The sequence below is a fragment of the Copadichromis virginalis genome, linkage group LG20, assembly GCF_057382275.1.
Source record: "Copadichromis virginalis isolate Kocher_CV1m ecotype Utaka linkage group LG20, C_Virginalis_male_GT1.1, whole genome shotgun sequence".
Classification (NCBI taxonomy): domain Eukaryota; kingdom Metazoa; phylum Chordata; class Actinopteri; order Cichliformes; family Cichlidae; genus Copadichromis; species Copadichromis virginalis.
In genome coordinates, this window is record NC_140637.1 from 33134319 (window position 1) to 33156776 (window position 22458).

At 42.0% G+C, this 22458-nt stretch overlaps 1 protein-coding gene across 2 annotated transcripts; it reads left to right on the top strand.

Moving 5' to 3' along the window:
• Positions 1-501: 501 nt before the first annotated feature.
• LOC146685235 (PHD finger protein 20-like) lies at positions 502-21477 on the top strand. 2 transcript variants are annotated; one of them, XM_085443415.1, is made up of 18 exons: positions 502-629; positions 1803-1882; positions 2835-3006; positions 8192-8276; positions 9341-9414; positions 9521-9761; positions 9887-9976; positions 10865-10924; positions 12322-12508; positions 12593-12684; positions 12779-12901; positions 14103-14189; positions 14269-14411; positions 14681-14780; positions 15195-15390; positions 15480-15696; positions 17304-17559; positions 18152-21477. In XM_085443415.1, the coding sequence occupies exons 2-18, from the start codon at positions 1803-1805 to the stop codon at positions 18286-18288; spliced, it is 2340 nt and encodes a 779-aa protein (XP_085299541.1). In that variant the 5' UTR covers positions 502-629; the 3' UTR covers positions 18289-21477. The 2 variants fall into 2 exon arrangements, with proteins under 2 accessions (XP_085299541.1, XP_085299540.1); XM_085443414.1 differs by having other exon boundaries at positions 551-629; positions 12776-12901.
• The last annotated feature ends 981 nt before the right edge of the window (positions 21478-22458 follow it).

Below are 22458 nucleotides of genomic sequence, written 5' to 3' on the forward strand. Positions count from 1 at the left end.
AAATAAATTCTTTATGGGAGTTACAGGGAGCATGACGTCACTCAATCCTGCAAATAACATTTTCTGTTGAAAGAAGAAAAAATAAAATTAGAGCACAGACGGAGTCAGAGTCGAACATTTCTGTCTGTTTTATTTCTCCTTGAAAGCAGAAAGGAGGTTTTTTACTGAGATACTTTAATGAGTTTACAGAGCGCCGACGTCTCTTTCTCTGTGGATTCCCGTGTTTAAGTAATTAGATAATATCGGTCTCCATTAACCACAAAGAAAATAATAAAGAGAGAGAGGGCCTTGTTTTCTGTTACACGTGCGCGTGTCATAAATACAAAAACATTAATTCAGTAATTACAAATGACTCTGGCTCATTAAAAAAAATGTGAATCCTGACGCCTCGCAGTGCCCGGAAGCAGCAGGTACACCACCTGTCGGAACTGGGGCACCAAAGCCTCGTTTATTCGTGGTCATGTGATCTCTGTGTTCGGTGCAGTATTTTGAAACATCGCGTCGGAGGCTCGACACAGCGAAGAAACGCTTTTCAAGCGTCCCATCCCTGCCAGAAACTCGGCCCCCTTCGCGCATGCGCTCTATAGTCATCACAGTATGAGGAGTGCAGAGAACAAGTAACGTCAGAGGTAAACAAGCTTTTATGTTTCTCGTTTACATATTCCACGCTCATGTTTGTAATTAAAGTGCAGAGACATTTTATTAAATATTCCGCTGGCCGACAGGAGGCCTGCGGCTGCTCGCAGCGGTCAGTGGGACTTGTCAGCCTAAGCTGCTTCAGCAGCAGCGAACTGTTAGCTGTGTTAGCTTCTGTATTCACAGTCAATGGAGAGGCGATCCAACTCCGCTGAACTGCACCAGCTCAGAGGACAGCTTTAAACATGCGACTGTATCTTCTCTTACGCTGGTGTCTTTTACTGAAGTGTTCTTTTAAAGCACTTTCCGCTTCGTCCGGTGTCAATCTGTGCTAATATTTAGAGCTAACATTGATAGCATTAGCATCTTAGCCGCTGTCAAATATCTGTTAAGCTAGACAGGGGAGGGACATTTAGAGCGACTGACGACCGAGACAGCCAATAAAATTTAGAGTAGGCGTCCTTAGGAGTCTTCAAGACCAATTATCTTCTTCTACTAAGAAAGCTAAGGAATATCAAGCGGAAAGTCAAAAAATGTCTGTTTCATTCATTACAAACTGTTCGAGTTTAACATTCGCACATTTGTTCAGTCGAAATTCAGACTGCACCCGTGGAAAGCTGATAATAACTACACTAAAAAAAGTTGGGCTGCAACCGTTATCAGAGACGGGCGCAACGTCATCATATGTATGCCGTCATCACGCAACGTGACGTACAGTAGCGTTCGCGACCTTTGACCTTTGTGTGTTGTTGCTTATTTTTTTAACTTACAACAATAGTTTGCAAAAATAGAAGAAAAAAGAAAATTCAAACATTTATTTGTTAAGATAATAAATACAATATGGGGGAAACTGTAAAGAAAATAAATCTTTGGCATATCTAGAGTTTGAGTTTGTTTAGGAATTTGCTTAGTTCAACCTATACTCTGTTTATAAGTTATTAGAATGGACCGCCTTTGAGTTTTTATTCACCTTGTCCATTTACACTTGTTGTTCCACAAATAATGAAACATAGCAAATAGAATATTTATATCCAACATTGAGGATAACCGCTGTGCTCCATCAAAACAAAAGAAAATGGCTTAAAAATATTGAACTGTCAAATAAACTCTCCACAGTAAAATGACAGAAAATGCTCACATCAACACTTCCTGTGTTTTTGTACCAGATGAAGACACCTCCGGACCGATCAGGCATCACATTTGAAGTCGGAGCCAAACTAGAAGCTCGAGACCACCACAAGAACTGGTCAGAAGACTCCTCCCCACCACCTTCCACACACACACACACACACACTTATTCTTTCCCTTAGGGGTCGCCACAGCAGATGATCTGCCTCCATCTCACTGTGTCCCTGCATCCTCCTCTGTTACTCCAACCACCAGCTCCATATTCAACAGCCTTTGCCCAAGATATCCACTCTCACTCTCCTACACACATCATAACCACCTCAGCCTTTCCTCCCTGACTCTGAGCCCTCCCTCTGATGCACTAATTTCTAATGCTGTTCATCCTGCTCACTCCTAGTCAACATCTGAACATCTTCAGCTCTGCCTCCTGTACAACCAAACATCACAATGGGCCTCACTACAATCTTTTAAACCTTCCCTTTCACTATTGCTGCTCTCCTTCTGTCACTAATCACCCCGACACTCATGTCCACCCTCTTTGCACTAACACACTCAAAATACCAAAAATTAATTGTTTGTTTTACTGAGCTTCTGCTGTTATGATGTACCACTCATTCAAGCTTTTAAAGTAAAGTGTGGGTTAGCGACTTCTTAATAGTCCCTTTGTTATGAGTCTGATCTGTGGAAATCCGATGAGTGGATGATTCATTTAAGTTCCCACAGCAGTTCAGCCAACATACAGGAAACTTTCAGATACTGGTGGTGATTTTTTTTCCAGGATTTTAATAAAGTATTTAACTTTTTTATGATTTTTAATCCACCAAATAACAACAAAAAAAGCAAAAGGAACAGACTTATATTAAATGAAGTAACACTGACTCATTGCCTTAAAGATATGCAACCAGCTGTGCTCATGTGTGAATTCAAAAAGCCCAACCTTTCCTGTGGTGCGTAAATATCCTCTAATTTGTAGCTAAACAAAAGCTAATTTTGAATGTGGAAATGATAAAGATTTTTGGGAGAACATACTTCAAATTTAATGGTGTACTAAAAGTTTGTCCTTCTTTTAGGTACACGGCCACCATTGAGAAGATTGATTATGACAAAGAGCGGGTCCTGATCCACTATCTGCAGTGGAGCCGTCGCCATGACGAGTGGTTTCAGTGGAACTCACCGTACCTGCGGCCGAAGGAGCGAGTCAGCCTGAGGAGGCAGGGCCTGAATCCAATGCGATCACAGCCGGTATAGAACATGTTAGACGTACACAGATGTTTCTTTTTAAATAGTTTTTAAAACATCAGTATCAGTGTCATGGCAGGGATGCTGATACTGAATAAGATTTTATTTTTCTAAGATGCATGAACTGAAATAATATATTTAATTCCTGCATATAAATCCTAGATACTCTGCATTTGAAGTAAATGTGAAAATATCAGAAGCCTGTACTACAACTTGGTTCATCGTATCCACAATATATTTCTGTTATCATTTACCCCACCATCAGTCAGGACGTGGACAGACAATGAGGCTATCATTTTAAATACATTTGAGGAGGTTAGGCTCATATTACAGACTGACAGTGAAGCAGCTGCTGTGGACAGAGCAGCAGAAACTGGGTGTGTGTTTTAGGGCTGCCACGATTAGTCGACTAGTCACGATTACGTCGACTATCAAAAATTTCGATGACAAATTTAATAGTCGACGCGTCGTTTGAAGCTTTGTAAGATCCAGAAAGACGCAGGAATAAGTAGTAGGATTTAAGAGTGTAATAACGGACTGAAACAGAAGGTGGCAGCACTGCATGTACAAAGATGCCAGCTGCCGTTAAACCCCGAAGAAGAAGAAGCAGTCTCCAGTATCATAGCTGGCTGTGTCCCAATAGACCCTGTGCACGAGAAAATGCTAACTTCCTGGTTTGAGACCGGATGTGGGGTTGTACATTTCCGGTAGCTTTACTTTGCGGTCAATCGCTACTGCGATGATATCCTCCAAAATCATGTCCAAAACTCGAAAACGGAAAGATCGCGTTAAGTTACAAAGAGCAGAGGCGGGAACACTCACCGCTGCTGTGTCATAAAAAAATGATCAATTTTGACGTTTAAAGCGTTTAGATCGATCAGTTGTTTACATCACTCAACACAAGCAGAACTGCATCACTGCAGCAGAAGAGACATCGTCCACACTCAGAAGCACATCTCTGTATAGTGACTGGTCTCATGATCTAAACAGGCAAATGTTCAGCATTCAAACTACAGGTGAACAACAGTCAAACCAGATGTTTCCCCGTTATGTTGATATCAGCTAGTCAAGTACACACCTGCACAGCATGTTAACAAACCGTGAAAAAAGCCACACAAAAAATGAATGATTGCTGGTAACGGTTTCTATACATTAGTATTTACGAAGGGTATGTTGTGACTTACCTTCAAAATTACAGCGGTCCCTCGCTATAACACGGTTCACCTTTCACCTCGCTGTTTTGCAGATTTTTTAGTGCAAGTTTGCATGCTTATTTTTTTTCTTCTATGCAAAATGGATAGAAGAAGGTGAAAAAAGTACTTCATATTTCTACAATCTGGAGAAACGGAGGCAAGAGAAGAAATCTATTAATACATTAAGTGTAAATGGGGAAGACTATAGCAGAAGAAATACATAAATTCAAATTTATACTCATCTAAATATTTAATTACTGATTCCTTTACCTTTTTTGATGAAACTTATATTCCAAAAATCGATTCTGCATTCAGAGAAATGTGTGATTCTGATATATCACTGGATGACTGAGATCAAGCCTTAAACAAACTGAAAATGGACAAAGCTCCCGGTCAGGATGGCTTGACTGCCATCTTTTATAAATTCTTCTGGAAAGAAATAAAAGAATTTTTCTTCAAAACTATTAGGGAAATCATTAGTAATGAAACATTAGCAACGACAATGAAACAGGGTCTTATCTCCCTTATTCCCAAACCTGGTAACCCATATGGAAAATAAATAGTAAAAACTTATATGTGATTACTCATGAAAGTGGCCACTTTCTCATTACTTTCATACATTGTTTTAGTAAGTATCCAAAACATACAAGTTTCATTATATAATTTTTCAAGGGATCTTATATCTGTTTTCACTCTTATATGCTTTTCATACAAGTTTCACACAAGACAGATACAAACTTTATAAGATTTATATATATCTTTTCCATATGGGAAAGAGAAAAGATTAATCGATAATCTACGACCAATTACTCTATTGAATACAGATTATAAAATTCTTGCTCATGTTCTTGCAAACAGATTAAAGGACGGCTTAGATCAGATTATTAGTGAAACACAATCTGGGTTGCTTAAAAATCGTTCCACAATAATATTAGATTGGTTTTAGATCTACTGGATTATAATCACTTAATTGAAGATGATGGTGTGATTCTTTTTTTTAGACTTTTATAAAGCATTTGATACGGTCGAACATCCTTTCATTTTAAAAGCTTCACAGTATTTTGGTAAAAAATTCATAGATTTAATTTCTTTATTATACTCTGACATCAATAGTTCTATTTCTTTACCTTTTGGAACGTCTAAATGATTTAACATCAGTTGAGGAGTCAGGGGTGTCCAGCTTCTCCGTTACTTTTCATTATTGTAACGGAACGTTTAGCTACTTTCATGAAACGCAATCCAAATATTCAACCACTGAATTTGATGGGAGCCCCATTGATCACAAGTCAATTAGCAGATGATACTACACTGTTTTTAAAGAACATGTCACAGGTTTCTCTCGCACTAAATGAAATTTCACTATTTTCAAAGGCCTCTGGTTTGTACCTGAATATTAGAAAATGCGAATTATTAACTATTCATGATTGTAAACCCAGTATCGCTCTTAACATAGCTATTAAAACTGAAATTAAATATTTAGGCATTATAATCTCAAAGAATGCAAATAATAGAGAAAATCTCAATTTTGAGCATATTACCCAGAAATCTAAAAAGAGCCTAATCAGCTGGTTACAAAGACACCTCTCCATCTTACTAAAACAGAAGGTATCTCTCCACTGATTTATCCATCACAATGCTTATGTTTCCAATAGACTAATCAACAATATAAATCAAATTAACTTTAATTACATTTGGAGAAACAAGCAACATTATGTTAGGAAGAATGATGTAGTGAAGTCATTTGAAGAAGGAGGTTTGAATGCGACTGATTTTGAAGCAATGATGGTTCCATCAAACTCAAATGGTTGCAGTCTTTCATAAATAACTCAAACAGTATTTGGTTTTAAGCTTGGTGGCATTGAATTTCTCTTAAAGTGTGACTTTGAAATTTCCAAATTACCAATTAAATTATCCAATTTTCATAAACAGGTTCTCCAGTACTGGAAAATGATTTACAAGCATAATTTTTCTCCACATACAAACTCGATTTGGAACAACAGATGTGTATTGATAAAAAGAAAATCCATCTTTTATAAGGATTGGATGGATCATGGAATTTGGACCGTTTTACACCTTTTAGACAATGACAGCAATTTATTATCGTATAATAAATTCATAGATAATTATGGCTTATCATGTACTCAAAGTAAATTCATTACAGTTGTGAAAGCCATTCCCCCTGCAATGATTCAGATGGCTAAAGCCAGTTTAACCTGTTCTTCCTCTATAATTCGTGAACCGTCCTTAATTATTGATGATCGTCAATTTAAAGGAAAGACATGCAATAATAAATTTTTAAGGACAATTCTAACCAAACAACTTTTTCCTTCTCAATTAAAAAGAAAATATTTGTTTAAAGATTATAATTCGAGGTTTTTGACTGAGTATCTTTCTTTTCCAATTCCACCAAAAGCAAAAGAAAATCACTTTAAAATCTTAAATGCCATATACCCGTCCAAGGACTATCTTCACAAGAAATTCAATATAGATACGAGCGCATGCACTTTTTGCTACACTGATATTGAGACTACAGAGCACCTTTTTTATTCATGTGAAAGCTCCAGATGTTTTTGGAATGATTTTCAGTCCTGGTTAACCTCTAAAAATATTGACTGCCCTTCTCTAACCTTTCAAGTAATTAGATTTGGCCTACAAACAGAAAATAAGAAAATAGAATTTGGGATTAACAACTTATTTATAGTTGCAAAATTTTTCATTCATAAATGTCGCTTCTTGAAAATTACTCTGATTTTTGCTGGCTTTAAAAATGAAGTCCTCCTATTGAAGGCTTCATTAGACAAGCATAACTTAAATAAAGCTTGAATTTTTGATGCTGCTTTTAGACTGATGTAGCTGGACTGTGCGTGTGTGCGTACGTTTGTTTTTGTTTTGTTTTCTTTGTTTTTGTTTTTTAATTCTTTTTTTTTACTTTATATGGAAGGTCATTTAATGTACTTTATGTTATTTCTGACCTATACTGTTCTTTGTTCGATGGCTGCTTTGTTCTTAACCACCCTTACTTGTACATATTTTTTTGATTTGTAAGATATGCGCTGTAATTGTTAATTTGTACAAATTTTAAAAAAAAACACTTCGAATTGGGACAGCCGTCGTTGCGTGGAGGTGATGTAATCGCACTCAAAATGCGTACTTCAAGCGTGCGGTCTCTGAATTGGGACACAGCCGCTGTGTCCAGATTTACGGGCTGCATCGTTAGGAGGCCGCATTTGATTACGTTACAGCGACGCGACGAAGGCTTTCCAAATTCGAAGATTTCTCCAAATGCGTCCTCCTTTTCCCCGAATTTGAAGGATGAGTCGGATGTATCCTTCGTGGCCCAAATGATCCCAGAATTCATAGCGCGACCCAGCCAATTCCAGTTTCCAACAATGGCGGCAGCTACTTAGTTTTAATATTACTCTTTCTGGGTCACAAAGTAAACTTTTAACACATTTTTCGGCGAGAATGTAGCTGTGCAAACTTCAAATGTCTGCTCGGTTTATCAAGACATCACAAATTTGTAAAAGTGCCCCGACGTTTTCGGAGACGTCTGCTACCCACCCACTCGATAGCTGGAGGGTTCTAGGCTCACTAGAGCCGGCGTAAAACACCAGACTCCCTTCACTACCTGTTATATTTTAGATGGGAAGGAGCAGACGGCTGAGTTTATTAAACTCCATCGAGGCAATCTGCAAAATTCATTAAAAGTTTAATAAACTATCATCTTGTCTTTAGTTAGCACAGACCTTAAACACTTAAAGCTGTAAGCTAATGATAGTTATATAAGAGCAGATGCATCCTGGTGCAATAAGCTGTACGTTTTACAGCCAATGGATGATGATCTGACTAGTCGACTATCAAAATAATTGTTTGTGGCAGCCCTAGTGTGTTTTAATAATGTTGGTCAAGAAGACTAGAAAGATTATGACAATAATAAGTTGAAGCTAGGAGAATGTTGACTGCGTAAGCTAACAGATGTTTTCTCTGCGACTCAGACGTTTGTTTCAGGCTCAAAGGTTCTGGCCTGTTGGACCGACTGTCGTTTCTACCCGGCCAAAATCCTCCGTGTCAACAAGGACGGTGAGGTTCAGCTGTGACCTTTTACCTCTGCTGTTTTTCTACTGTATTCTACTGCTGGTTGATTTACTGATTTTTGGGGGGGGAAAAGGTCAGTGCAGCTGTTTATCACAAGGTTGTCTGATAAATCACTAAGCACCTACCATCTGCACCCCTCACTAACTTTTGGCTATTCAATGGACCCATGCATATGTTTTCTTTCATAGTTTATATCGTAACGATTCAGATTGCACTTAAGAAGTAAGGAGGTCTTAATAATACTGGGAAAAAATGAGGTGAGAGGCCCAAAATTTCAGCCCACCCCTCTGTGCTTCTTGTTCCAGTAACTTGACTAGTATGGAGGTCGGATTGTGTGTGGGTTCATTAATTACACTAAGTTACTCTACAATATAAGTCAGCTAATCCTGAGTGCTTTTCCTGATTCAATGATATTAATGATATAATGCTGCTTACATTATTTTTACAGTTGAAGCTGATACATTGGACTGTTAAAAGCGTTTCATTAAAGAAAAGTCAAATAAATCCTGATTAATTCATACTAAAAACTCTGGTTTGGAGTCGAGTTGCTGCCTCAGGTGGGAGAGGTGAGGTATCTCTGGGCTTTGTTGGAGGCACTTAGGTGGAGATTGAAGCAGGAGATTGACAGAAGGGCTGGTGCAGCTGGGTCCGGTCTGTTGTGAAGAGGGAGCTGAGCTTGAAGGCGAAGCTGTCAATTTACTGGTTGATCTACATTCCCTCTCTCATATGTGACCCCGAGCTGTGGGTAGTTACCAGAAAATAAGATTGTGCATTCAAGTGGCAAAAATTGGGCTCTCCCTTCAGACAGAGCTCAGAGCACAGCCGTGCTCCTTTGCATCAAAAGGTGCCGGTTGAAGTGGTTCGGTCGGCTCTGACCCAGATAAGCTCAGTGAATGGATGGGCGTCTTTTATGTCCTCCCTTCATGCTGTTTGACTCCCGCTGTCCGTCTTTGGGTTGTTTGTGCTGCATTCCTGTTGTTACTGAAGCGAATCGGCTGTTTTTGGAACATGATTGATCTAAACCTGGTGTTTGTGTTTTCCTGTGTCAGACTCCTACACAGTGCGATTCTATGATGGCGTGGTTCGGACTGTGAAGCCCACCAAAGTCAAACCTTTCCAGGAAGTAAGAAATGCTTCTCTCTAATTGGTCCTCGTCTACTCAGTGTTTCACACAATCACAACGTCTTTGATCCTGAATGTGTTTGTTTTTGTTTGTTTGTCGTTCTTAGAAATCCAGATCTGAGAAAAGTGCTGTGGGAAGCGAGGGATGGGAGGAGGGTGAGAGTGAGGAGGAGGAAGGAGGAGAAGGACAGGAAGAAGAAGAGGAGGAGGAGAAAAAGGAGGAAGAGGAGGCAGATGAGAAGGTGACAACAGAAGAGACCGATGCAGCTTTGGAGAGGGAGGAGGACAGGAAGAGGAAGGCAGAACCTTCATCCTCAAATCCACCTGCCAAGAAGAAAACAGATGACAGTAAGTAAGATGACCTCTGACCCCAAGCGCCCGCACACTGTAGATCTGTCCAGATGTTTGGAGGCTCTGCAGCTCGTCAGCAGGAGCAAATTAAAATGGTTAACAATGGTCTGTCTCTCTTCCAGGCAGAAGCAGTGGAACTCAGAATCAGCCAATCACAGCTAACTCCACCCCCCCAGCAGCAGCAGCACTTAACCCTGCCCACATAGACAGAGGTACACTTATCTCTGTAAACAGATATCTGCACAGGAATATGGAGAATACATAAAGGGTTTCTGGTTTCCACTTGTAGTCCGGTTTGAATATGCACGAAAAAGTGAGGTCCTGTTTGCCGAAATGAAACCTGAAAACCTTCAGCTACAATCTAACAACAACTTAGGCTTTTATAAGCTTTTCTAAATATGTCTGCATTAGAAAAGCCACAACTGGGGCAGGGGGCTGCAAGTCTCATCCAGAATATCAACAGACGACACCGGCGGCTCTGCACCAGCAAATCCTACAGCAGCAGACTCACTGATGGTGCCTGAAGTCGACAGAGGAGGACTTTAGACATGCGTGTATTGGTCCAAACATGAGAACTCCACAGAACATGTGCACATTTTACATGGTTCTCTTAGCTTTAAGACGATGTCTGTGGGGACTGTCTCACTCAGGAGGACAGCAGACATAGTTGTTATTAGACCTGGGTGAGATGGACAAAACTGGGACATGTTTTTCATACCAGTCAAATCACTATTTCTGTCCAGCTTAAAGACGACCTCTACTCCAAAGTGAAGATAAAATGTTAATTTTGACTTAAATATTAATTCTTTTGTGTCACACATTGAACGTGACTAATGTGCTGTAGAATATTATACAGGTGTACTTTGAGTACATAGTGCTAGTGTATGTGAGCATATAATAAAGTAAAATCTTAATTTTGACCGGTAAGAACGTTCAAGCCAACCCGAGGATAAAACCACGGTGAATGTGAGAAAATCCAGTTCTTAACAGATGAAACACAGTTTAACTTTGTTCGCAGGTGCTTCTCTTATTTGGATCAGTAAGTGGTTATGCTTCTGTAACGTACTTGACCTGTTTGTTTTATTTAATCTTTGTTTCAGATGTCCTGCTGGAGCGTCAGGCTCACCTTCCCACCACACACAAGTTCAGCAGAGAACCATGTAAGTCCCTCAGTCCTCCACATAAACACAAAAGGTTAGAACGTCTCGATGCATGCTCAATCATCCAGGTAAGTAAATCCCAGGACTGCTACGACCAGATGAACAGAATCAAACTTTGGGGACAAAAGTTTAGAGTTTAAAAGTTGTTTTTTTTTGTCTAATGAAAAAAGTAGGACAGATAAAGACTGTCGGCTGCTCAATCCACACTTGTAATGGAGCGGGAACAGATTGAACATGAAAGGATATCAAATGTTTTAATTGAGAAAATTTGATGGAAGCGACGCCTCTCAAGAGAACATGTACAGGGTGATGTTTCCTCTGTGTCTTAAACATCTCCGAGCCAAGGAGACCAGCAGCTGGACTCTTGGAAGAGGAATCTTGTCCCATTTTTAGGTTAAAGCTGCTCAGCAGTCCTGGCTCTTCTTTGGTGTCACCATGCTCCAAATGTTTTCAGCCGTGCTGTTGGAATCGATGCTTTATGTGATTTTAGCATTGTTGTGCTGAAACATGAAGAAGATGTAGAAGTCAGAGATGCAGGCTTTTAAACTGAGCGCTGATATTGAGCCACAGGGTCTCCCTTCTCTTTTTCCAAAAGTCATTAAAACATTTGTCTGACATCGGAACAGTTTTCTGTGAGTTTTGGTTCAGAGAAGACGACGTTGTTTCTGACCGTGTTTAGATGTGGCGACGTGTTTGCGTGATCTTTAACCTGCTGCCTGAAGATCACGAGCATCGATGCTGAATTTCAGCCTCCATCCGCACGCAGATACTTCTCCAAATAATCTATAATAATAATTTATGATTTTATTTTATTGTAGATGATGAGACATTTAAAGTCTTCACAATCTCACATTGAGAAACATTATTGTGAAATTGTTCAGTTTGTAGACAGTTCTTTGCAGATTGCTGAACCTCTTTAGTTCTGAGAACGTCTGCCTCTTTTTATACCGACCTGCTGCTAATTAACCAGATGAGGTGCAACACGTTCCTCCAGCTGGTCCTTTCTTACTGTCACTCACTTCTCCAGCGTTTTGTTGTCTGAAGCATTTAATGAAATGGTAAAATGTCTCAGTTGAAATATTTAACTTGTTTTCTGCTTTATTGTGAATAAAATTCATAAGATTTGCAAATCATTGCACAGCATCCAAACTTTTGTGGAACTGTGGTTTTTCTTCAGCTCCAGAGGAATTTTAGATGCCGTCTTAAATTGACAAATTGTGCTTCTGAGCAGACATTTAATGTAGCTTCCTGTCCTCTCTTCGTGCTTGGGGTTACAATACAAAGGCATATTATCAGTGTGCAGCTGCTCCCTTCTTCTTTCTAAGCATGAAAGTGCTGAGGTTTCCTAATCCAGTCCCACAGCAGTTAGAAACACTCGGTGTGTCCTCTCCTCTCAGTGTACAGGGTGATAAAGAACCAGCCTCCACCCATCCTCTCCATTGAGCTGGACCACAACCCCTTCAAGTGCCCTGCTCCCGGGTGCACTAAGTCATTCAGGAAGGCGAGCCTGCTGCACTACCACATCAAGTACTACCACACCGACCAGCAGCTGGAGGAGCAAAGCAGCGCGGAGGAGGCCGTGAGGTCGCTTTATGTCCCACGGATTAGATACGGTGAGCAGAGGGCGGTGAGTTTAACGCTGACTGGAGCTATTTTGGGTTGTTTTAGGAGGAAGCGATCTTTTTCAGAGGGTGGCGACTTGGTGTCAGACAGGAGGAGTGAGAACTCAACCAGCGGAGAACATGGCATCATGGGAACAGGTACAGAGCAGAGCACAACATCAGCACATAGGAGCAGAAAACCAGGCCAACCAGCAGCGTTGGTGTCATTTCTCTCATGTGTGCCTGTTAGTAGAAGCCAAGAAGGATGGGGGGAAGGAGAAAACGGGAGGACTGGATAAGAAGGAGAGGAAGAACTTCCTGCGAATCAAACTGAAGAAGAAGAAAAAGAAGAAGAAGAAGAAGAAAAGTCAGACGGGTGAGACTCATTGTGTCTGTTGACCTTCTTAAACTGAGATTAACAGGTTTGTAAGATATTTGGAGCCTAAAATCAGAGGTCTGCTCTCATCTAACAGTTTGAAGTTCGCTGTAGAAGTGTCATATTTTACCATCCATTTTCTTTCACTTATCTAAGTCAGAGTCATGGGGGAGGTCAGGTTGTCCCAGCTTCCACAGGGCGAGAGGCAGGGTACACCCTGCATAGGTCACCAGTGTGTCGCAGGGCTGACAGAGACAAACAACTATTCAGACTCACATTCACACCTGTGCCCAGTTTAGCATCACCAATTAACCTAACCCCACTAACTGCATGTCTTTGGACTTTGAGGAAGACAGGACCCCCCAAACACGGGGAGATCATCCAGTCTCCATCCATTTCAGCTACACTGGCTTCCTGTTGAATTTCAGTACATTTTAAGATGCTGGTCTTGACATTTAGAGCCTTGCATGGACTGGCACCAGCTTACATCTCCGATCCGCTACAGCCCGATGTCCCCAGCAGGTCCCTGAGGTCATCTGATCAGGACTATAAAACAGACTAAGATGAGAACTAAGGGTCACAGAGCTTTTAGCCACTGTGGACTCTCTCCCTCAGACATTAAGACTGTGGACTCGGTCGTTGTTTTTAAAAAAACAACTCAAAACTCACCTTTTAAAACAGTTTTTAGTTAAATTTCTGCCTGTTTTATATTGTCTGTTTTACATTTTTATTATTTGTTCTCTTATGTGCAGCACGTTGTGATTCTGTCTAGAAAGGTGCTACATAAATAAAATTGTATTTATTATTTATCTTCAACTCACATTTTATCTGTTATTGCACTTATTGCATCCTCAAATTTAAATAGAGTCCCATCTGACAGAAGTGTGAACCTGCGCATTAGTAACACTGCAGAAAATGAACTGCAGCGTGTTTGGCTCAGATTTGCTGTTGAGGGCGTTTTGGCTGCTCACAAACACGAGTGTAACGGGAAAGTAAAAACATTTATGTTTTGTTGGAAACGCTGCAGACGAAGCTAAAGCACCTTCACGACCTGTTTGTGATTTAAAACTCCTCTTTTTCAGCTGCTTCTCATTAGTTGTTGTCATTACTGTGAGTTACTGAGCACCAGAACAAGGTTGACAGCGTCCATGCGAGCACCGAGCGTCCAATCATTTTGTTGCTTCTCTCTTCTTCTCATCAGGTTTCTGCAGCAGCGACGATGAGAGCTCAGACAGACCTCCGATCACTCTCAAGCTCTCAACTGAACATCACAACACACACGTGCAAGGTGGGAAAACACACACACATTAATATCACAAACACTGATACGATGTAAAAATTCAAAAACTGAGTTTCTGTACTTTTAGCCGACGATGGCAGCGATTGGTCAACGCTGACAGCAGAGAGTGGAGAGGACACGCCCTCCTGGCCTGTTGGCACGGAGACGGAGGAGTGTGAGGTGGTGAGGTGTGTGTGCGAGGTGGACGAGGAGAATGACTTCATGATCCAGGTGAGACACACACAGGAATGATTTGTCTGTAGCTGCTTTTAAAACGAATCCACAGAACTGACAAACAAGTCTGAAAGGAGAGAAATGAATCATGGGAAATATTTTACATCATTCATGTCCATCAGGTTCTGTTCAATGTGAAAATTTTGTCTTTATTAGGACTTCTTTTGTCACTGAAGGCCTTTGTGTCAGGAATGCTCAGAAACACAGGATTGTTTCGTGATGCTGCTGTGAAGTGATCCCAGTGTTTTCTCTGTGTGTGTCTGTAGTGCGAGTCGTGTCTGTGCTGGCAGCACGGGACCTGTATGGGTTTATACGAGGACAACGTCCCACACAACTACATCTGCTACTACTGCAGACAGACCGCAGGTAGGATTCACACTGTGAGCACTTACTGCTGTGCCGAGCCTGTGAAAGAAAGCAGGTAAAGGTGGATTATTTGATAGTTGGTGTAATATAAAACTCAAAGCTTGCATTTTATATGTTACAGCAAAGGCCTGGAAAAGTTCCTCGACCCCTTGTCGAGTGGTCGTAGGATAGCTCTCTGTGTTTAGGTGAAAGTCAAAGTGTGTGTTTGTATTGTAACCTTTTCTGACTGGTTGGAGAAGGACATGTGACTTATGTGTGTTTGTACCTCAGTGAGTGTGTGAGGCTTCGACGACACGAGCTCCACAGCTCAGGCTGAAGCCGTTTTCAGAGACCTGCTGGCTCTCTGTGGGTTCCTGTGTGGTGCTCGTGCTTCTCCTCTCATCTTGTTTTCATCTGTAATCCTCATTGGTCCAGGTTGGCGGTGTGCTCAGCGTTTCCGGTCTGAGCCCGACTTGTTGAAATCCGGTCACATGTTTGGCCTGTCGTGTGTGAAGGAGAACTACTCGGAGGTCAACGCCTCCAAGATCTCACACACCAGCCACCTGCTGGCGCACACGTACGGCATCAGCCAGGTCCTCAGCGCCCTGCAACTCAAAATCAGCCTGCTGCGGTGAGTGCGATCGCTCCGGCGGCTCGGCTCATCTGTTCGAGCCCGCAGAGACGTTAGCTCGGTCTGACTGTGGCCGTCTTTCCCCGCAGCTCGCCGTCCCACCCCGACCAGCAGCTGTGGAGGTCACCGTGGAAGCAGGAGGAGAGGCACAGACTGACGTCCAGCCCGAGAGGAGAGCCGCCCGTCTGCTACGTCAGCAGCGAGCACTGCTATCAGAAGCCTGGAGCATCATGGGAAAAAGGAGAGGAGCAGGAGAAAGAGAGGCCGATGATGACGGTGAAGCAAGAGCGCAGTGGCGAGGAGAAGGTAGAGACTCAGCAGACACTCGTGTAGCCTTTTAACTGTTCACACGTTTCCTACTCAGAAAGCTGAAACAGTCGTTCACAAGTGCTCACCAACTCGCTCCACTGCCCGAGGTAACAGGACACAAAACATTTTCATTTATTTGTGCTGTTCACACTGATGGGGGGGAAACGGACGACCGAATGAGTCGTACATGAGCAATAAACTCTAAGCTCGGATTTCACTCCTGCATTAAGGCTGAACATCATAAAATCAGAGCTGATTATTTTGAGCAAAGACGATGAATCTCTTTTTCTGTCTCCTCAAAGCTCTTCTCTGCTGTGAATTTGAGACGCGTGAATCTTCAGCTGTTGGGAGGTTTAGGTGTAGTAAAAAAAACAAAGCCTGGCTCACTGAGACCTTGAGCAGAAGCAGCGCCTCACGCTCGCAGCGCTAAGCTCCTGCTGTTGCTATGAGACCAGTGAAGACCAGTTAGAAGCTCATTCTGGTGAATGTGGAACTATTTTTACCTTTTACTGAGTGTGAGGGGGGGGGGAGCGAGAGCTGCAGAGGATACTCTGTGAAGATACACCAACAGAAAAGCTGTAACAGGCTTCCTCTGCACAATCACACAGCCAGAGATTTTACAAACGTAAGGCTCGTCGGGTAGATCATGAAAACCTGTCATCTGTTTGATTTCATGGGGACTTTGTCGTTTTTCAGACCAGTTTCTGATCCTGAATTGTTTTATTTCTCTTAACTGTTGTAGAATTCTTGTAGAATAGAAAGAATACATCATTAGTAGCAACGAAATGGAGCTAAAAATAAACGATTGATGGAGAATCAATAAGTGAAACAAGCAGATCACAGTGAATTTACTTAAGTGGACCAGAAGACAAGATGTGAGATGTAAGAGAGATTCTTACATCCAGAGAGGGTCACGGAAATAAAAGGTTTCGACAGGTGAGCCTGTGGAGGGATTGTACGCGCCTCCTGTGATTGGCTCATGACTCTGTTGCCACCAGTGTCTTTTTCCTGCAGTAGAGGCTGTGGCCGTAAACTGTCTTTGAATTTTTATCTCAATCTTAAGGAGATCACCTGTAAAAAAGAAAATAATTATTTATTTATTACAGAATAAGCAGGCCATGACTTGTAAAACCTAAATTTCATATTAAATTTTAAAGTTACTGAAATATAAACTGGAGATGTAATCTAATAATATTCTAATTTCAGTTCGGCTATTAGATGAAAATCGATAAAAACTGAAAAATGTCCACCTGACCCTTCAGAATCAGCTGATCTCTTTGAACTTTTTAAATACAGCAGAAACTGCAGGACTCAGAATCCAAAGCCAGCTTCATTATCTGTTTAACCAACTCTGAGCATCACGGCTTGTATTGTAGCTGCAAGAGGTTTAACACTGTGATGTAACAGAAACAAGGACCTGGGGTTCTGTGGGGGCGAGGGGGAGGCCGCATTTTCTCCAGAAAAGGGAATTTTCAAGCATCATTGGCAGAGTGTCGTTATTCAAACCTGCTCTCCAAGTTTGTCAAATTCACTGAAAAACGAATTAGTCTTCGTGTGTCTCTGGCTGCTGTTTGTTAAAAGCATCTGTCATTCTCTCCGTGTAGGAAATAAAACCTGAAGATGTCAACAGGAGCGCAGCTCACACCGCCGCAGACAGAGACGCCACCGCACTCACAGATGTGCACAACATAAAAACAGAGAATCACGCAGGCGGCGGCGAGCAGGCGCACACTCGGACGTGCGCAGCGGAGCCTCGCGCGGCGTCGGTGGCCGAGTGTCAGCTGAACCTGCTGGAGCACATCGAGTCCCTGCACCAGCAGATCAGCGCCAGGATGGACGTGATCGAGAGAGAGCTGGACGGTAACGCACACGTTGAATGTAAAAGACAGAGTTGCACACAACACTCCACATTAATCATCATTCAGTGTTATTAAAATAGTCACGGTGGCTTCGTCTGGTTACGAAAGCAGAGAGAAATATTTAGAGAAAGAAGCAAGTAAGTAATTATCCACCGCGAGTTAGAGCCATTCTAGCTGGAGGAGAATAATTACTGAGGCGTGGGAGGAAGAAGAGAGAAGGTTCGGTTTTTGCGTCGCTTCACTTGGAGGGGTCGTGAAGCTCATGCATCCTGATCGCCGTGTTCCTGCCTGCTGCTCCACTTTCACCGTATTGATTATTTAGACCTGACATTATTGTGAAAAAGTATCTATCGCATCTTCATTGCATGTTTGGCCTTTAATTTAATTGGGATTAGAGAGGTCTCGCTTCACTGCTGTACATCATGTATCTTGTGTGACTGACAGCAGCGCGTGCCTGAGCGTGATACAGCAACGCTGGGTTGGACGTGATGAGGCGTCAGAGTCGTGCTGTGCTCCTAAGTTACACCTCGCTGTTAGTTTGTGTCCACATGTGCTCGCTGCTGGTCGTAAAACTCGCTCTTCTCTGTCTTCAGTTCTAGAGTCCTGGTTGGACCACTCCGGCGAGCTCGAGCCTCCTGACCCTCTGTCCCGCCTCCCGCAGCTCAAACAGCGAATCAAACGGCTGCTGTGTGACCTGTGCACCGTGAGGCGCCTGTCGGTCTGCCGCTGACCGCCCTCCCTCTGAACTCTGACGAGACAAAGAGCGTGAAACTCTGAGTTGACTGTGGTTTGTTTCCCTGCAGTTACAGGACAGCGCCCCCCTGTGGTGGAGAAAAGGTGCTCTGCAACAAGATGGTGTTTTGTTTTTTTTGTTTTTTTAATACAACGCGACTGTTCCTGAAACGCCTCCAGCCGGACTTGAGAGCCCGTGTGAGCACCAGGCGAGGACGAGTTAGGTCATTGATCAGCTGTCATCCGTCTCATCGGGACGGGATGATGTTTGTCTCTGTGGAGGCTGAACGGACGCGTCGTCTGCCATCAGCTCGTTGTTTTTCTGCCAGCCAGCATCGAAGTGTGACAACGCACACAAAGGATTTGGATATCGTATATTTTCTAATTGTACTAATATTGCCAGTACTAATAATTGTTTGTTTGAAAGACTCTTGGAGGGTTTTACAGTCTGGTGAGACCAGGAGGTTCTTAAGGGTTGGTGACCACTAACTGCCTTTTTTTTTTAATGTTAGGAATCAGTGCGATGTGGAGCAACAACAAAACGGCTTCAGTGTTCCTCAGGAAGGATACCCTTCAAGCAGCTTATTTTCCTACCCACACATATTTAATCTGACTAATTTACTGCAGGACATACCCCTTACTTTTATTTTGAAAGTCACTGCTTCATTGTTGTGTGGTTCCTGATGACTGATGTCATCACCGCTGGGGTGGGGCAGCACCACAGGTTAATTAATCATTGATCAATAATCATTATGCCCAGTGTGAGGCCAAACACCTTTAGTTTATTTGTCACTTCCAGCATGAAGAGACGTTTACACGTTTGTGTAAAGCCACGACTGATTATGACGACTCGTGAGCGTCTGTGGGACTCTGCAGCAGTTTCAGGTTTCAGCGTTTTTGCTCAGCATTGGACTGATTCCAAGCTTTTTTGTCTTCTGTAATAATTTAAACCCAGAATGGAGCAGCGGGCTTTGTACCACACTGTGAACAGTGAGGCATGTTTAGGCTGGTGTTATACAAATCTTGAATATGGTTCAGTTTTCATGTACGTAAAGTTCTGAACCAGTCAACAAAGATGCAGGAGGTCATCACTGTGCAGACTGCAGCAACAACCAGGCAAAGCCTACTGGGGACTCAGTGGTGAGCAATGGCCTTGATCTGTCCCACGGGCCATGGTTTGTTCCTGGTCTTTGACTGAAGGAATGATGTCACAGATACATGCAGCTGAAAGAACGTGTGGGCTCAGCCGTAGAGCGGACGAGGGGCTGTGGCGTCCCCGAGGGAGCTCAGAGTAGTCGCTGCACCTCCACGTCTAAAGGAGCCCGGTCATGAAAATTGCAGAGGGAGTCCACGCCTGGAATACCTACTTAGCCCACTGCCACCAGCAGACGGGCAGAAGGAAGATGGAAAAATCAGCCGCAGGTTAACAGATACTGAGGTTTTCCTTTCACGAGCTGTTTCAGTTGCTAATTTGAAGTTGATGCGGTCAGTTTAACCGTTTCAGACAACTAAAAATTCTGCTCCTGCATTTTTCACTCATTCAGAATCAAACAGTATATCTTTTAAAAGCACAAAAACTCGACACCAAATGGTGTGAACCACTTATAAAGAGCACAGAAACAGTAGCTCTTTGTACTAATCTGTCGTTTCTCACCTCTTTCCGGTCACCTCTGCTGAGCGCTGTTTTCACTACAAGTGTCCAACAAACGAAATGCTTCCAGACTTTCAGTGTCTTCAGTGGAAAAACAGGGTTTAAAAACACGCATGTTTAAATGGATGTAAACAGCTAACTGCAGAGCCGATCACATTCAGTTCTGTTAGAAAGTTATTCGGGGAAATTCTGGGAATCATTTTGCAGGAGGAATTCATCCATTCGTGGTATGATTCACTGCTGGCTCGAGCTGTGAGAGGTCACCCAGATGAGGTTGTGGTGGCAGACTGTCATTACAGTGTCAGCTTTGGCGTCCTGTTGGTGTTTCTCTGTTAAAAGCCTCATTGAGGGAACAGTTTTCTTCCCCTCCTCCTGTCCTCGTTTATCTGCTTTTCTGCATTTATTTGTTTGTTCAAATAGACAGTATCTTGGGTTGTGAACAGCATGATACATTTTTTATTCTGGACTCTTCAGTGTTAGCTTTGCTTAATTCACAGTTAATAATTTATCTGCTCTGTTTGAAACTGTTTCAGCTCGTCTGCCTTTAAGGCTACTCTTTCCTAATTGGTTGCTCCTCTTAAATAGAAGATTTGGACAGTAGGTGGGTGGGGCTTATGTGCCTGAGATGACCATATTAGTAATATCCTCTTTCTGTGACATCATACAGATCCAGGGATAGAAAAAAAGCTGCCTGATATGTGGGCTCACAGCAAATTGTTCTTCATGTTAAACATGAACTTCCACGGCTGGCCCCAGAAATAAGGAAAAGCAGAGTATGTCCCCGGCTTTTTATTTTTTAACAGCTGGCTCATAATAAGTTTTATATGTATGAGTTCTGAACCAGACTGTCCTGCACAGAATCAGATGGAGAAAACTGCAGGTGCTGTTGTTGGTGCAGTCTGCCATTAAAGCAAACAGCCTACTGTTAGATTAAGAAACCCCAGCAGCTTTAAAATGTACATATGTCTGAATGAAGTTTTATATTCTTGAACAAGAAGCTAACTGTATATAGCTGTAGATTTTATTTTGATAGAATGGCTTGAAAGTGGAACTTTCCAGGAAAACAGTTCATTTCATGTTATTTTCCTTCAGCGTCTCGTTACACTCTGAAAAACTTACCTGCTTAACGCTGATGTGTCTTTAATCCAACCTGTTGCTTCTCTTCAGTTTTTTAAAGTTTTATTACCACGCCGGCTAAAGATGCTGTGTTACGTATCGCAGCCCGCAGGGGCGTCTGACTCAGACCACATGAACTGTATATAAAAGATGGACACATAACATAAAGTCACCAGAACAGCGCTTCCTGAGATTGGCAATATCAGGAAGCGTCTCATAGACATTTCATCCAATCAGACAGCTTTTCACAGCCACAGTCGCCGCCCTCTGCTGGTCATCAGAAAGCAGGTTTAAGGCATTTACGTCTTTCTTTCATATACAGTCCCAAGTTTTCATTTTTATATTCATACTCTTGTTTAAAGCACGAGGAAATGTGTTTTTCTGAGGAGTTGTAGCTTTGAATAAAGGTATAAAATCCCAGTCGGTGTGGTTGTATCACATTCAAGTGTCTGGATTTAAAGACCGCAGTGCTTTCCAGATTGAATACGTGCCCACGTGTTCATTACTCCTGTTTGTGGTTTGAGTTATTTTTAAAGATTTATTTACTATGATCAACTTTTTAGTTCAACAAATGAGCACATCTGGATGCTTTTCAGCTATTTAAAGATATAATTTGCATTACTGAGACGACTTTTTAGGCCACATGTATCCCAGCATTAATGAGTCACGCTGGGCGAAGGAATTATACAGATCACACAAACAGAACAGCTTGGAGAGCTTTTTTATTTTAACTGGAATTGAACGGATTAGAAAAGATTGATACTTACTGAAGAGCTGAGATTATGCTTCAAATATAATCTAAAATCCAGTCTTCAAATATGAGATGAAAATTATCCATAAAACTGGCAAATATTTATCATTTCAAATGTAATATAACTGACCCCGAGATGTTTACAAGGTAACACACAGAGCACGAGTTACTCCCTAACCCAAAGCCTATTCCTGTTTGTTTCATGCAGTTTTTGTTGTCCCGCTGAGACACTGATGGGTTTTTCTTTGTGTTTAAACCTAAAATCAGAGGCTTTAATCTGAATGAGAGGTTTTCCCAGGCGAAATCAAAAATGTAATAATGATAAAGAATAAAAAGGTTGGAAAATTAAACAAAAAATGTGAGTGAATGGAAAAAAACCCATTAACATACAGAAATGAAAAGATGGAAACTGTTAAATGTGTGATCGTCTCTCAAACAGCATCTACAGATTATGCTGATCCAGACTTTAGGTCACAGATTAGTCCTCAGCAGAGAAGAGAAAACTCATGTTTAAACCTCTGACGTCCATCATCTGCCGCTCTTCACTGTTGAAGTATGCGGTGCCGTCATGCTCTGATCTCAAGAGCAAACCAGCGTCATTGATACCTACGAGTGAAGAAGGGATATAAATGGCCTGCAATCTTCAGCAG

Bases quoted from the DNA above. Each gene is read 5' to 3' on its own strand.
- LOC146685235 (XM_085443414.1), top strand. From the start codon at position 1,803: ATGAAGACACCTCCGGACCGATCAGGCATCACATTTGAAGTCGGAGCC. The intron at 9,762-9,886 runs GTAAGTAAGATG...TCTCTCTTCCAG, and splicing joins CAAGAAGAAAACAGATGACA to GCAGAAGCAGTGGAACTCAG. The intron at 10,925-12,321 runs GTAAGTCCCTCA...CTCTCCTCTCAG, and splicing joins CAAGTTCAGCAGAGAACCAT to TGTACAGGGTGATAAAGAAC.